Source organism: Scardinius erythrophthalmus, assembly GCF_964197995.2.
Source record: "Scardinius erythrophthalmus genome assembly, chromosome: 10".
NCBI lineage: Eukaryota > Metazoa > Chordata > Actinopteri > Cypriniformes > Leuciscidae > Scardinius > Scardinius erythrophthalmus.
The window spans coordinates 12,021,541-12,037,429 of NC_138230.1; the positions used below are offsets into that span (position 1 = coordinate 12,021,541).

The window sequence follows — 15,889 nt, forward strand, 5'->3', positions numbered from 1 at the left end:
TTCTGAAAGAATGAATGAAGTGTTTAAACACCGCTTCCTCTTTAAAAAAGGGGAGGACACCGAAAGAAACTCTGGGTTTACCAAAGAAAACCTGCTCTGGACCAGGTTAGGTTTACAGAGTAAGTTACCATGGTAACTGACTCTGAGTATAAGTTACCTCTCTTTCAGAAACGGGCTTGACTTACTTTGCTTTATCAGGTTTGACATACCTCCCATTCTGAAACATAAAACCCAGAGTTTCCCTCATTTCAGGGTTAACATACAAGAGTTTTCACTTAACCTCCTTTCTGAAACAGGCCCCTGGACTGTGTATCCCTCACAGCCTTGTTTTCATTCTCATTTGGTGTTTATTCTGTAAAAGGTTTTTAAACTCTTTGATATCCATAGATTTTTTCAAATGTTATTTGTTTACCGTAAATAAATGTCTCATTGTAATCTGGAAATTCAATGTAATCTAACACCATTTATAATGTCCATATTTGACCTAAAAATGCCGAAACATTTACCCTACATAACCATAACACTTACGTTAGAGACAACAGAAATCTTGCGTTTGGGTGACGTCATGTCCTCGATTGGAGGCGGGGCTAAGCAGAGCTGTTTTCAAGTGCCCGAATCATGTTGTCGCCATTTTGTAAGCTCGGCAAACGCTGAAGAAGCACCGAGTGAGAGAAACCCCCTCAATAATCAGCCCAGATTACTAAGAAAACAGCAAGATCACCCTTTGTCGTCCGAAAGGAAAGGGAATCTTATCGTATGTCCGCTATCCAGAACCTCCAAACTTTTGGTAAGACTTAACATCTCTGAAAAAAACATTATTTTATTGTGTGGGGGGAAGGGCGAAAGATAACGACTCTGTGACGGTGATGTTTCGCAAATAAATCCTAACACGACTGTAAAAATGTTCAATTTGTGAACAACAATTCCATTTACCGAGTCAAAAACTCGTGTTGTGTTTTTGATTAATGAATTTTGTCGTCGAAAATCCCTGTCAGAAACAAAAGCTAGACAGGCCTCAGTTTTTATTCTTGTCTGGTTCGCTTTAAATCGATTACTCGCCTAAGTAAAAGAACATATCCTTGTTAAATCGGTCTTTAATTATTTTTCAGTTGGTTGCCGTCGAGGTTTTTAAGTTTATCTCGAATGAAATCGAGATTTAGCTCAAAGATTATGCTCTACCTCGATTTTGATCGCCAGCTTGTTTTTCTGGACGAGAGACAAAATGGAAGACGCCAACTCGATGACGGCTTATTTTTAGATTTCGAAAACATCTTTAAAAACACCTCGAACCCCTGTGTGTTTTGATTGATGTCAGAACTGATGACAATTTCTGATTAAAACCGAAATCGTTGAGCTTACGCTGTAGGCCAATAGAAATAGTCTTTTGAAATAGCCTATTAAACTCAGCCGATACACAAACGGTTAATGAACAACCAGATCAGACCTGAACTCTACCCTGTAGTTAAAGGAGATGGTTTGCTTTGTTCCAACATGTTGTTCTTAGGTGCTTACAGACCCAAATTTTACATGCAAAAATATTTGGGGTAAACCATTAATTAGGGTACTTATCCTTCATTCAATTTATTAAGTACTTAAAGTGCCCTAGTTTAAAGATTAGCTTTGACCCGTGTCAACCAAATCACACTTTACATGAAACGTCAAAGCAGGAAATCTGATGCCACGGACGCTGCTAATGCCTGTTGTTTATCTTTTTGAAGACCCCTTTGCTGATGCAACTAAGGGTGATGATCGGCTCCCAGCTGGGACAGAGGACTACATCCACATAAGAATTCAACAGCGGAACGGGCGGAAGACTCTGACCACGGTTCAGGGCATAGCCGATGACTATGATAAAAAGAAGCTAGTCAAGGCCTTCAAGAAGGTTGTCATTTAAGTCCCTCTGAAATAAATGATCGCTCTTAAATGGTTTACGATTGCATGGGTGGAGAGTTTTTAACATTTCCTTGTTTGCGTTTTCAGAAATTTGCCTGCAATGGGACTGTGATTGAGCACCCTGAGTATGGTGAAGTAATTCAGCTGCAAGGTGATCAGCGCAAGAACATTTGCCAGTTTCTCACTGATGTAAGTAAGAACTCGATGACTTTTGGTGTATAATCTGTTGGCCTTTTGGTAGTAGCTGATTTAATGGACCCTTTTTCCTTCATCTTACAGATTGAACTGGCCAAAGAGGAGCAACTCAAAGTCCACGGGTTCTAGAAGCTGATGTGAACTGACCCCTCCCCTCCCCCGACTCCTAACCCAGCCGACCCTGTTGTTGTGCTGCTGTCACCCCCAGCAGCCCCCCTCAAGGAAAAAAAGCTGAAAATGATTACCTCTGATTTGAGACTTTTTAGTATGGCATCCTTAACAAAACGACCAGTCCTGTTCAAGCATGGACAGACGACAAGGCAAATTATGCGGGATAAATGATTTTTGCTCCTTGTCCCCTTCTTTAGTCCTTTTATTATTTTTTTTAGTTGTTCTTGTGCTTCTCTAGAGCACAAATTCCATGTAACTTTTTCTCTTTGTTTTGTACAAGGTGTTTCAATAAAACCTTCAGATGCCACGTTTTGCACAGTCCTTAAGTTGATGGGTGGGGTGTGGATGGGGCAGTTTATGTATTGATTTCTTTGGTTCATATTTAAACCACCACCATAAAGAATCAGCATTTTTAGTTCTGATGTGGGCCAGCCTGCTTCAGGGTTACATTGGTGTGTTTAAACACAAAGCACGGCAACCCCGTCTTTTCTCATTATGCATCTCTAACTGCCTTTTTACCCTTGTTTTTCGCAATATGCATAATTTCAATTTTCTAAACTTGTAATACCATATTTTGTTTTTGGTCTGGAATAAACAGTATCCCATACTTTTCATGTTCCAATTTTTTTAACGATGATAGTTGTCATGGTGAATGCAGTGCTTGCTCTGGTTGTGATGTCAAAGAAAGCATTAATGGATTTCAACTAAATGTAGCGTTAGGTTTTGTTTGCGGATAACTGGTTTGACTAATTCATTTTATCTGTGCTTTTCACTTGCTTGCATCCATTGTTTCAGTTTATATGTAATGTCACAAAAGAACTTTGCCGGCAAGTTTTGTGCATTTTTTTTTTCTACATTGAAAAAGAATAGTAGAAGACAAGTCATAACATTTTAAATGCACAATTGTTCCAGTGAGACAACTTCCCGCAAATTGTTGATAAGCCTGCTGAAAGTTGAATAACATGAGATTGTTAATGAGAATACTATTTATACTATGAACAAAAAAGTTGCTTATATCAGTGGTGTCCCGTCCTGTTCCTGGAGATCTACCTTCCTGCAAAGTTCATCTCCAACCCTGATCAAACACAACTGAACCAGGTAATAAAGACCTTCAAGAGCTCTACAGATAATATATAACACAGACAGATGTGTTGGATCTGAACTTCAGGAACAGGATTGTGTACCCCTGTTATATGAAAAGTATATATAATAAAGCATTGTGCCATTCTAGAGACTGCAGAAGCAACCTAACAAAAGGTTTAACATTCTAAGGCCTGAGGGTTGTTCCATAAAAGACGCTTAGAAAAGCGGGGATTAAACTCCAAAACCGGACTTGAATGAGCCTAACAACTAAGTTGTCTTTAACAATAAGTTGTCTCTAACAAATATGTCTTTAAAGGAACTGTCTATTTGTATAATTGTGTTAAATGTGTTTGAATTGAAAGCCACAATAAAGTACATAATATATATATATATATATATATATATATATATATATATATATATATATATATATATATATGCTAAAATATTTGTTATTTGGACGTTAGCTGTGCCTTATTTAGAATTTTAAACCTACAAGTGTATTTTTATGATAGCAATAACTGTAAAGGGACTATTGTAATGGGGTAAATCAAATGTAGGTTAATATACTGTCAATTACTAAGCTCAGATTCATCTTACCAGTTAAAATTTATACTGTGCTTTTGTAATTATTTATTTTTAATTTTGTGATTTTAACTTCTGCTTTAAAAAGCTTTTTTTTTTAGATTGTGTTCTAATGTTCTTCTAATAATCATAAACGTACTACAGCTGCCAAACAAAACCAGAGAGAAATGTATTCATACATCTTTAAAACAATCTAATTAAATCTTGGGCACAAAACATACAGCCAGTAAAAAAGAAAACCTGTAGTATATTGTATCTATCTATCTATCTATCTATCTATCTATCTATCTATCTATCTATCTATCTATCTATCTATCTATCTATCTATCTATCTATCTATCTATCTATCTATCTATCTATCTATCTATCTATCTATCTATCTATCTATCTATCTATCTATCTATCTATCTATCTATCTATCTATCTATCTATCTATCTATCTATATATATTGTCTAATTTATCATTGTAGCCTTATTTAAGTTGATTTTCTGTATACTGTGTATTTATTTTTGGACTAATAGTGGTTAATAAAGTCCAATAATGGTATGAGAGAGTGTCAGTGGTAATATCATTGTGTTCTTGTCGGTCAGTGTTAGAGGATTTGTGTAACAGCTGAGGCTTAGCCTGACAGTTAGCCTGCCCTGGACCAGGCTAGTTTCCCAGCATAAGTTGCCAGGGTAACTGAGTTTGAACTATTTTAAGTTTGCTTTATGAAACAGAATCCACCGACAATAAGTCTGACTGACCAAAATAAGCCTGTCTTGTATTCTAATCTTGTTTTATGGAACAACCCTCTGGTTTCACAGACAAGGCTTAGATTAAACCAGGATTAAACCAGGATTAGGCCTTAGTTCAATTAGGGTGTTTAAGTATCATTTATAAACATGCCTTAGAGAGAATTTTTTTTTTTTACTGGTGTGCATCTTGAGACAAAACGCAGTGACATTTTAAGAAATGCCAGTGGAAGTTATTTTCAGTTAAAAGAGCTCAAACATGCATTTTAGTCTGGAAGTTGATTTAAGCCTTGTCTGTGAAACCGGGAAAAATGCTTTAATGTATATTGTAGGAAAAATTCCACAGAGACTGAGGTGGCTTCTTCAAAATGTAACTCAGGAAAACCTTTTTATATATATTTTAAAAATATTGATATCCTTTTGCCAGTGCTCATTTCATAGAAATCAGTCAATCACATCAGATTCAATGAGACCAATGTAAAAGGCTTAGCGGATGATCATTTTACCCCACTCCCTCTACTAAATACAAAGAACCACAACCACCATTTGTAAGCTGTTTAAACTTGTGGTTGTTCTCTTTTTCCACAGCAGAGGGCACAACAATACATATTACAGTGTGATGACATTCAGTTATTTTGAAATATAAGTCCCAATATATAAATTCTGGTTTATTTAGAGGATATGCATATTTGCAGACCATAAAAGGTCAGGATTATTAAAAGAAGCAGGCTAAATACTCAGGCATATTTTTTGTGGTTGGTTGTTGTGTGTTCCTTCATTACAGCAAATAAAAATTACTACAGGTGGCATGCAAGCCTTATTAAGAGTAAAACTATTTGTAATGTTCCATTTCTATATGTGAATGACTAAAACACCAATCCTCAGGGAATCTCTGACGCATCCATGGTGTTTTGACTGTGGTGTTGAAATACTTTGTCTTGCAGATTCAAGTGGAGCACTCAGACTAATGACTAAGAGTTAACCGTATCTTACAACTGGAACGCCAAAGTAAATCAAACTACATAAATCAATTCATCTATCTGTTTTCCAAACCGCTTGTTCTATAGGGTCATGGGGATGCTGGAGCCTATCCCAGTGTTGTTCCTAAGGCAAGAAGGCAGGGAACCAAATGGGATAAATGGCCAGTCCATAACAAGCAATAGATTCCAGTGATAAATACAGGTTAAGATTTAAGATGAACCGAGTAATGTTGCGCTCCAATCAAAAGTGTAGAGCTAATTGCAATTGTTAGAAATAGTCAAGAAATTAGAGTTAGTAAGAGTTTGTTTATTCGCCTATTTAACAATTCAGTTGCGGTCTTGAGGGGCATCTTAAAATCTCTAGTTTACTGTGCTAAAAATCCAATCCAATGAAGCGATACCAATTACAGTGATGGTATTGTGTTTAGGCAGGGTTTCCCCAAGTACTACAAAGAATACTGTGGAACTTTTTGCCATTTTTTTTATTAACCTAACAGTTATTAACCTATGAACTAATATTTCAACATTAATTTCCCTTATTTCAAGTTACAGGCAAAAAAAAGAAAAAAGATTTATTTCACTAACAAAACATTTTATTTTTAGTTCTAGGCAAGGAAAGGTATAGTAATCAAGGTAATTGATGGGAGAAAAATAGCCCATTGATCTAAGATATTGATAGTGGTTAAATGCAATCAGTAGTCCAGTCACTTGTGTGGGTTTGACCAGTACTGCCATAAAAACTCACTGTGACTAACCATAAGAAGTCATTATAATCATTATATTTAATTAAACAGCCAATTAGTTGATATTATAATTAATTATATCCATCTGGATGAGTTCAAAATCATTTATATGCTTGCTTTGTATGTGTGGCTGGGTAAGTTCCCTCCCTTGTATTTGGGGTTATTGCCGAGAGCGATGGCCTATCAGCATTCCTGCTTATTTAAAGACTATAGCAAGCCATTTTAGCATTTAATGCCCTTGTCTGTACTAGTCGTAATTTAGTTTTGACTAGTCAAAATTCTAATTCCAGATATCTATTCTGCAATTTTGACTCATCTTAATTGGAATTAAGATTAATCATAATATGTATTGAAGAGCTACAATGTTATTTTGACTAGTTATATTCTCCCAATGACTTCCATTGGTAAATATTTTTTGATATCTACAAATTAGTTACTTATAGAAATTGTAATTAAAGATATCTATAATTTATTTATATACTGTATACTAGGGATAATTCTAATTAGAGATATACTTTTAGGCTGAAGGGCTCCAGGGTTGGAAGCTGTTCTTCCCTTCAGGTGGTGGTATTTTGACCACTGAGTGTGATTTTTCCACTTGTAACCACTTTTGTGGATAATCAATCACTCTATACAGCTAGCCTACCCCACTATGGCTAAGCCTTGGCCGACAGCGGATTATTGGTTCCTCCTAAGGTTTGTCATCAACGTAAACATCAGGGAGTTTTTCGTTCCCATTGTCGCCTTTAGCTTGTTCTGTGGGAGTGTAAGGCATTTTGTTGTAAAGCTGCTTTGGGACAATATGTGTTGTCAAAAGAGTGATCTGAATTAGGCTTTGTTATTCACATAACATTTCAATGTAAAAGGCATTGTAGTGGACCTCACAAGGAATGTTAAAACTCATAGGTGTTTTTAAAAAGTTTGGCCTCCATTGATGGTTGAAATAAGATTATTTATTTCATGGTTCTCTGTATTAACTAAATACAGCATTAACCAGTCAAATATTTATGAATAATGACACTGACCAACCACTCAACTATGCAAAGCTGCAAACCAGTCGACGTCCTACTCAGTAACGCTCCATTTATGTCTCTTGTATCAATCCGCGGTGTAGGCCTATCTCTCTTAACGAAATCCCAAGTTACATTTTCGCCATCTAGGGTTCTAAACAAATAGCGTTAAACTGTGTTAATGGTGCCGGAATACTTAAGTGGTGAATTTGAAACATTTTATGCATGTAAGGTAAGATCAGGAGTCTCCAAAGATCGGAACAAGAAAGCGAAGGTGGGTGAGAACTTTTATTAACTTGAATTGCAGATTGTTAATTGATTAACATTACTGTTGCAGTCTCGCCATGATCGTCGTGATCGTGGCGGAAATTAACATATTCATTGGCTTAGCCTACATAAGATCGTCTTTTTTAGAAAGTCTGTTTTGTTTAAATTGTCTCTCTTATGCTCATCAAGGGTCCATTTATTTAATAATCAATACAGTAAGACAGTGAATAGTGTGAAATATTATTACAATTTAAAATAATTGTTTACTGTTTCCATAGGCTATATTTTAAAATGTAATTTATTCATGTGACGCAAAGACTTGACAAACTCTTCTTTTTTTTCACCACTAAACCTCATAAATCCAGGATGCTAGATATTTTTCTTTAATAGGAAAGCAACAAATATTGATAACAAATTTTAATTTTAGTGGTCTATGAAGTTCACTAATTCTCTGATGCTCTTTTACAAGAAAAATGCAATATTATATCTTGGTAAACCAGGTAAACCAGGTTTATAAGGTAAACCAGAACCTGGTTTACCTTATAATCTAATAAATCAGTAAATTGATAGGCTACAGTATATATGCACAATTACAGTTATAGCTAGAAAGATGCCTGTTATTTGCCAGTGTGAATTGCTATGTTGGTGTACCCTTTTCAGGAATCATGATTACAGTATAATGACAGCTATCAACATGGTGCAATTAAACATTTTCAAATCCTTGGATCAAAAGATTCTTGAAGTCTTATCTGATTCCTCTCCATTATACATGAAGAGACGAGGCGGGCCTTTCATGTTCACGTTGCCTAGTCTCTCAAAATTAAACTGATGTCAGTGAAATAAAATGGCTCGAGTGTAGGGAGCATCTTGAGTTGAATGTTTGTTGCTTTCAAGCAGTGCTGTGTTTAGGGCAACATCCAGCTTCTGTATAATTTTGTCATTGTTCTGGAGCTCCCTCCTAGCCGGAGAGCTGGTGCTCGGCCCAGATGTCGGATCCATTTTGAATTTTAAAACCACCGGAGGAAATCCTCTTAGTATGGCAACGAAACATTGTTTATCTTGAGTTGGTTTCAAGATGCAATGGGCTTTGTTACCATGAAGAGTGTTTTTCCTGCTGCATCATGTGTGCTATGCTGAGTAATATTTTAGCTCTCATGCCAAAAGTTTGCTCACATTGGTGTGGATGATAGTTTAAGGATGAATGGTACTTGAAATGCAGAGGTGTTTTGAATTCAGCATTCAGTTCCCAAAGGTATGCAGATGAATTTTGATAAATATGCAGCTGAATAGTTTCTTTTTACACGTGGCTGTTGATGATTTGCGCTGTGCAAATGACGCACATTGTATCCTTTCAGATGCCTCTATAGAGCCATATCTTATTTGACACCTCTATAAAGGATTGACATATTTCAGCATTTAAACTGTAGTTTTGGATGGAGTTTCTTACAGTCTAATTTATTCCCTTGGGTAGTTATTAAAATCTCTGTCTCCCATAACTCCCTTGCAAACACACAATGATGCACAGGAAGGGAAAGACGACTCTCATCCTTGACAGTGGGTGCCTCGAAAAGACAATTAAGCACATTTCAGAATAGCATATTTATTCAAGCTACACATTCTAGTCATGATTATGAAAACATTTCACGTAAAAGCAATAAACCTTAGATTGCAGCATCTCTTCAACCATGTCTTGTATTGAGACAGTTTTATGGATATAGTTATCTTGGTAGAAGCTAGTGAAAAAGTGCCTTTGAAAAGTTTTACAGCTTCGAAACATTTGTAGTTTTGACAAATTTCTTTGCATGAAGCCTTTTCCCTGTGGGAAGAGTGAATTTAAAACAGGGGAACCCGGGGCTAGTTGTCACATTGTTTTCAAATCTGTGGAAAAGCCCATACTAGGTTGTTTAAATAGCAGGTAATTGTGACAACTTACCCCATATAGTTTGACACACTGGGGCATGATGTCACATGGGTCATAGTGTGTTAAATGAACAGTATAGTTTTGCAATAGGTTTATTTGTTGTTGCAAAGCCTCTGAAAAATGTTCTCTGGGGTAAAAATTGTGACAACTAGCCCATGTCCCGCCTATATAGTGTGCGGCATGCATTAATGAACACATTTATTGCATAGAACATTAATGCTATGAGTTGATGCATTGTCTTTCATGCTGTGTACGTATGTGTTCGAGAGTGAATGAGAGAAATCCATATAAAATGACATTTTATTTTCTCCCAAAGCAAAAGATCCAAAGTACTTGTTTTCTGACAGCATCATTTGTCATAAACCTACCCCCCTGCAGGGTTAGAAGAAGATCTCAAACATTTTGTGAAAAAAATGGCCCTTCTTGTACACTTATTGCAGGCATATAAGAACTTCTCCTCCTTAGAATAGCACTTTAAATGCATTTACAGGCCTTCATAATAATCTTACCACAGCATGACGCTGCACTGTAAGTGTAGGTGAAATCTCCCCAGCTTCACAGCTTTTATTATTGCAGTGTCAACCAATCACAAGTAAGCACCACTAACAGAGCCAATTATAGCGAACAGAGTTTGAGTGTTCACCTCAATTAATGGAGCAGCACGGTCCCGTTAAGGGCAGAGACCTTTAGTTCTTTGATCGGTGTCCTTTACAGTGTCTAGTCCGATAATTGCAAAGCAGATATTAAAGGGGATCAGAAGGAGTGAAACTGACCTGAATGGTTAGTATGTGGTAAATTGCAGCTTTTTTGTCAATAAGTTAAACAATACAAAAGATTTACAACCTGTCAGCATCACTATTAAATATAGGTTCCATATCCTCCTGAGACCCCAAAAAATATATATTTTTTGAATTTAGTTTTTTTTTTTTTCATGTCATCACTTTGTTTAGAGCATAAGAAACAAATAGGAAAAAATGTTAGTGGGAAAAAAATTTGCTCTGTAGTGGACACCAGGACTCAGTTGTTTAATTAGGCAAAAACAATGGGATTTTTTTTTCAATCACCAATACATTTTGTGGCTTCTGTATAAAGATGATTCTCAACTATGTTATGAATTTTACTTTATGCAATATGTGGGTAAAATGGCCATAAATGAATATTCCAATTCAATGCAATGTATCTATACACTGTATATAATATGCACATTAATGTGTTCTTGGAGCAACATTTAATGAAAAAATAAATAATAATTGGAGTAATAAATAATTTAACTGGTTGCTGGTTTGTTGCTGCTCCAAGATGTTCTACTAGCTTGCGTTAGCTAATGAGCAGTTTTGACCAAATAAAGACCAAGTACCAGCAACTAATTTGTAATGGATTGGTATTGGTTGGCCAACTCAAACTCACTATAGTTATCCCTGCACTTTAAATTCGTATAGAATCAAATATGTATTTAACAGACAAAGTTGAGATGGTTAAAAACTAGTTTCTGCTACTTTTTATACTCTTGAGGTGTTGGTCATTGAACTGGAAACTTTCAGCCGAACTAGTGTAATGTACAGACTTCAGCAGGCACACACTTAACAAATAGTCACGCAGCAAACGTTCAGGTGTTAACCTGGCATATACCTTCCTGTCAGCAGCTCTATCTTCACCCAGAAGAGTGCCTGAGGCTCAGTGAATGCACCACTTGCATTTCCCATGTCCTTCTATCCATATCTACACTGCACGATGGTGGATGAATAATTAAGGGTCTGGGGTGCTAATACTCAACCTGAATCCCTGATCACATTTAGAGCCCATATTGTCCACTTTACCTTATCATGCAGTTTCTGCAATATGGCTATATCACACTTAAATGGACGCTCTTCTACAGCCTGTGTATATGCACCACTAGTATCAGCATACAGAGCTGTAGTTGGTTATTTGATTGTTTTCTGAGGTTTCAGACACTCCCATTGTCTGCCAACAGGTATGGGACATTAACATGGTAACATTTGGGGTTGGTATAAGGTGTTTTAATAAATACAAAAAAATAGTGAAATTTTACTACAATTTAAAATAGCTGTTGTCTATTTCAATATATTTAAAAAAAAATCTATTTCTGTGATGCAAAGCTGAATTTTTCAGCATCATTACTCCAGTCTTCAGTGTCACATGATCCTTCAGAAATCATTGTAATATACAGATTTGCTGCTCAAACAGTTGTGCTGCTTAATATTTTTGTGGAAACCATGATCATTTTTGGGATTCTTTAATGAATAGAAAGTCGTAAAAAAAAAACACTATTTATTTATAATAGAAATCTTTTGTTGCTTTGTAAAAGACTTCAATTGGATGCATCCATGCTGAATAAAAACATCAAAAAAACAAAAAAAAAATCTTACTGACCCCAGACATTTTTTTTAACAGTAGTGTACATTAATACATGGCTTAATCTACTACAACAGTGGTTTTGGAAGATTACTTTTGTGTGTGTGTGCAAACTATTAATCACAAATACTATCCGCAGACAAACTGATGAGCACAGAATCTAAATGCTAAGCACAAAAGTTTATGTTGAGCTTTTACTTTTGAACGGTTTGTTGTGCTCTTTGCGTTTAGATACTGAGATCAAATCTCTGTCTGTAGACTGAATTTTTCAGCAAAACTGTGGAAAATAAATTTGGTCTGCCAAAACAGCTCAAACATTCTCCAGTCTGTCTGAAGACAGTTTTTATGATTCATAATGTAGAAAATAAAGTTGGTCTTCTAAGGCCAGTGTCTTAGTACTTCCAGCAGTGTCCTTATGTGAGACATTCGCTTTTAGTTGTCATTTTAGCGGGTCTTCTACATGAAGCGTTTTAAAATGACAGGTTTGTTTTTTTCACTGCTTAAACAGACAATTACGCACAGAACTTACACAGGCTGTTTTGTACTGATGCTGAAAAGTTGAGCTTATTATGAAAAGTAGATTATTTTATGCTTTGGTGATGACAAGTAACTGTGTCTGTAAGCTGTAACTGTGAGTCTAGGTAATTCAACAACAGTTTTTCAGAGCAGAATGATCTGTTGAGAATACTATTCAGACCTGGGGATTTTCCTCATAAGTCTCTCCTCTGCCCAGAACAGGATCATACAAGCAACATTTCCCAGTCCAATCATTTCGTGGCCAACTACTTCACAGTTGGTTAATTACCTTCTTTAGAGATCAATATTTAATTAGGAAATGTTTTGCCTGTGGGGCGGTTTTAGACAGTCACCAGTGTGAGAGGCCACTCTCTTCGCATTTAATAGAATCTAAATTCATTCATTAGCTGCGTTTGGCTCCTAATAATTTATGCTTTGATCGACAGAAAGGCCTTCCTTTTCTTGTTAGTTGGGTTTTATGTTCTTTAGGCATTTGCTAGACAATCAGAAACACTGTTTGTATCTTACATATATCATGCTGGCATTATTGTAACTATGGCCCTGTTTACACCTGGTATTAAGATGCGTTTTGGTCGATCGGATCATAAGTAGACGAGAGAGACACATACCCGTTTACGCCTGGTGTTTAATCCATCTCTTTTGTCCACTTTCAACCACTTCTGTCCTGAATTCTTCGAATGGACAGTCTATGGGCGAGTAAATGTACAATCTAGGACAAAATAACTTTGTGCAATTTACATATGAACGCTCCCAGAGACGACGAAAAAACATAGGGAGAGCATTAGCTTTTCTTTCTGCTCTGTTTCAAGATCACGCCGAACACGGTGAGTGTGTGTGTGTTAGAAATCAGGAATCGTGCTTGGTTTGTTTTGAATCTTCAAACCAAACTTGGGTCTCCAGCCGATAAAGTATAAATCCAGTCTGGCTAGCATGCTCCCACTAATGTTTACCCATTAGTTCAGTAGACAGAGAGCAGACGGTCTTTTGTGGCTGTTTGAACACGTTTTTGACTACCTCTGGTAGTGTCGAAAGTGCACCAGCTCAACATATTTGAGACCCTGTTTACACCTGTATTTAGCGTCATTCACTTGTGATCCGATCGACCAAAACTCTTAATCTTAATACCATGGTGTAAACAGGGCCTATGAGGTTCTATTGAGGATTTGCTGCTCAGAAATCAGGAGCCTTCAGTGTGATGTTTCTGTTTTTCTTCTGGGTTTAGCAGCAGCTGTGTTCCTTGCCCACATTATATGTCATGTTGTGTTTGCTGTAATGTTTATATTTGTCATATTACCCAACACAATGGTGTGATTCTTCAACTGTGGACACTTTTGACCATGTGCACTTAGAAATGAAAGCAATAGATCACCAAAAAATGAAAATTCTGTCTTTATTTACTGTGCCATTATGCTATCCCAAAACCACATGATATTTTTTCTTTCTTCTGTGGAACACAAAATATATTTTGAATAATGGCAAATGTCAGTGGATACAACAAAAGTCAATGGGAATCCATGTCATTCCAAACATGTGAGACTTTTGTTCATCTTCGAAACACGAATTAAGATATTTGAATGAAATCGGACATATTTCTGTCCCTCCACTGACAGCTACGCATGCAGCAAATAATATGTCACTTCAAAAAGTGAATAAAGAGATGGGAAAACTAATCCATATGAAATTCATACAGTCATACAGTTTTGGAACAACATGAGGGTGAGTAAATGATGACATAATTTTCATAATATCTTAATTTACATAGAAGAATGAAAGTCATTCAGGTTAGGAACTACAAGGTTATGTCAACATGAAGGTACTATCCCTTTAAACCCTGTCAGTTTTTACTTTTAATTAATTTTCTAACTACAAATGCATGTAAATAAGCTTCCCATGATGAATAATTCCCACACACAATAAATATTACATCCCTCTCTCTCGCGCTCTTTTAAAATGCAATAATGAATATTTTTATGATGATTTTCATATTTTAAGAATGAACGTCTGGGGCTGAAATCTGTTAGTTTTAATAAAAAACAACCCCTGGGACATGAAAGTGCCCGTAGCTGAAGCAGAAACACCCAATGACAGATTTGTCTAGTTGGTTTTCTCTCTGAAATGTGACAGCGAATGGCCATGTGTTTGAATTTCAGGGAAGAGACATGATAAATGATACCCTGAACCAAACGCAAATCTCATCAAAGCAAACTGAGAGCCTCAGACAAAACTTGTGGTCATATAAATTTAAATGCTCCTATGAGGGCACGCTGATATAGTGCCGTATTTTTGACAAATCAGTTCTCCTGACACTCATTAAAGACTTCAAAGGAAGCTTTTCATCCCTAAATGCTTTACATGTTCCAATTGGGCGACAAGGCTTCAGCTAAATCTGTGAAATTGCCGCTTCCATCTCGGTTTCTGACAGCATGCTAATGTTCAATAATAGATGTGTGAGAACAAGACCCAAACTACATTTGAATGAATTATTCAGCTGCCCCCATTTGCCCCTATAGTCTCCTGCTTTTCACAGCCCCTCCTACCGTTTCCATTATGTCTCACTTTTTTTGTGAATTACGCAATAACGACGTACTGTATGCTCCATCTTGCTGCCAGAAACCGTCCAAATATAAGCTTTCTTATCCAGCTTGCAGGGAGCTGTCATTATTTTTCCCTCCTGCACTTATCTGTGTCTCCACACATGTCTAGTTGAAGCCCCCGACAGACTTCAGAAACTTCTCATTTCTGTTTCACGTTTCCCTATGTCATTTCTCTCTCTCACTTTCTCTGTCCTTTGTGGTATGTGTTTTTCATTTGTTTTTCATCACCGGTAGAACGTACTCACTCATGCTTGTCCCCTGTTTGACACGTCGCTTTTCCTTACAAGGCGGGACAACAGTCAAGAGAAAAAAAGGCATATTTTGTGAATGAAGGACAGCGCATTGTTTTCAGAAAGGCCATATAAAGTAGCAACTGTTTAGTAAAAATGTGTCTTAATGCACAATATATAGTAGCATATTGTTTATCGACTAATGAATATACAGTATCCATAGCCATCATATTGGATATTTAAAGGCCCACTGAAGTGTCTTGAAACAGCGTTATTCAATGTGTTGACATAATTTCTCCTGAAACAGGAAGAGAGGGCGGGACATATTGAGCAGCCCCTCCCTCTTTTTTAAATAACCAATAGCATTTTGTTTATATCACAGCTCAGCCAAAGCTGTTGAGCTCAGTAAAGCAGTATTTGACAGCTTATGACAGCCTCAGTCTAATAGATTCCCCTTTTTTAGATATTAAACTGTTACTAAAGCAAAATAGTTAACTTAATCATGCTGAGAATGCTTGAAAAGTGTGTAATTTATGTTGGTGGCACCGGTGTTATCTCTTTTACTTGTCACT

At 36.5% G+C, this 15,889-nt stretch overlaps 1 protein-coding gene across 1 annotated transcript; it reads left to right on the forward strand.

The window, feature by feature from the left end:
- The first annotated feature begins 569 nt into the window (after positions 1-569).
- eif1 (eukaryotic translation initiation factor 1) lies at positions 570-2,866 on the forward strand. The gene is made up of 4 exons (XM_081376905.1): positions 570-787; positions 1,719-1,882; positions 1,981-2,082; positions 2,173-2,866. Exons 1-4 carry the CDS (start codon positions 757-759, stop codon positions 2,215-2,217), a joined length of 342 nt encoding a protein of 113 aa, XP_081233031.1. The 5' UTR covers positions 570-756; the 3' UTR covers positions 2,218-2,866.
- Positions 2,867-15,889: the final 13,023 nt, after the last annotated feature.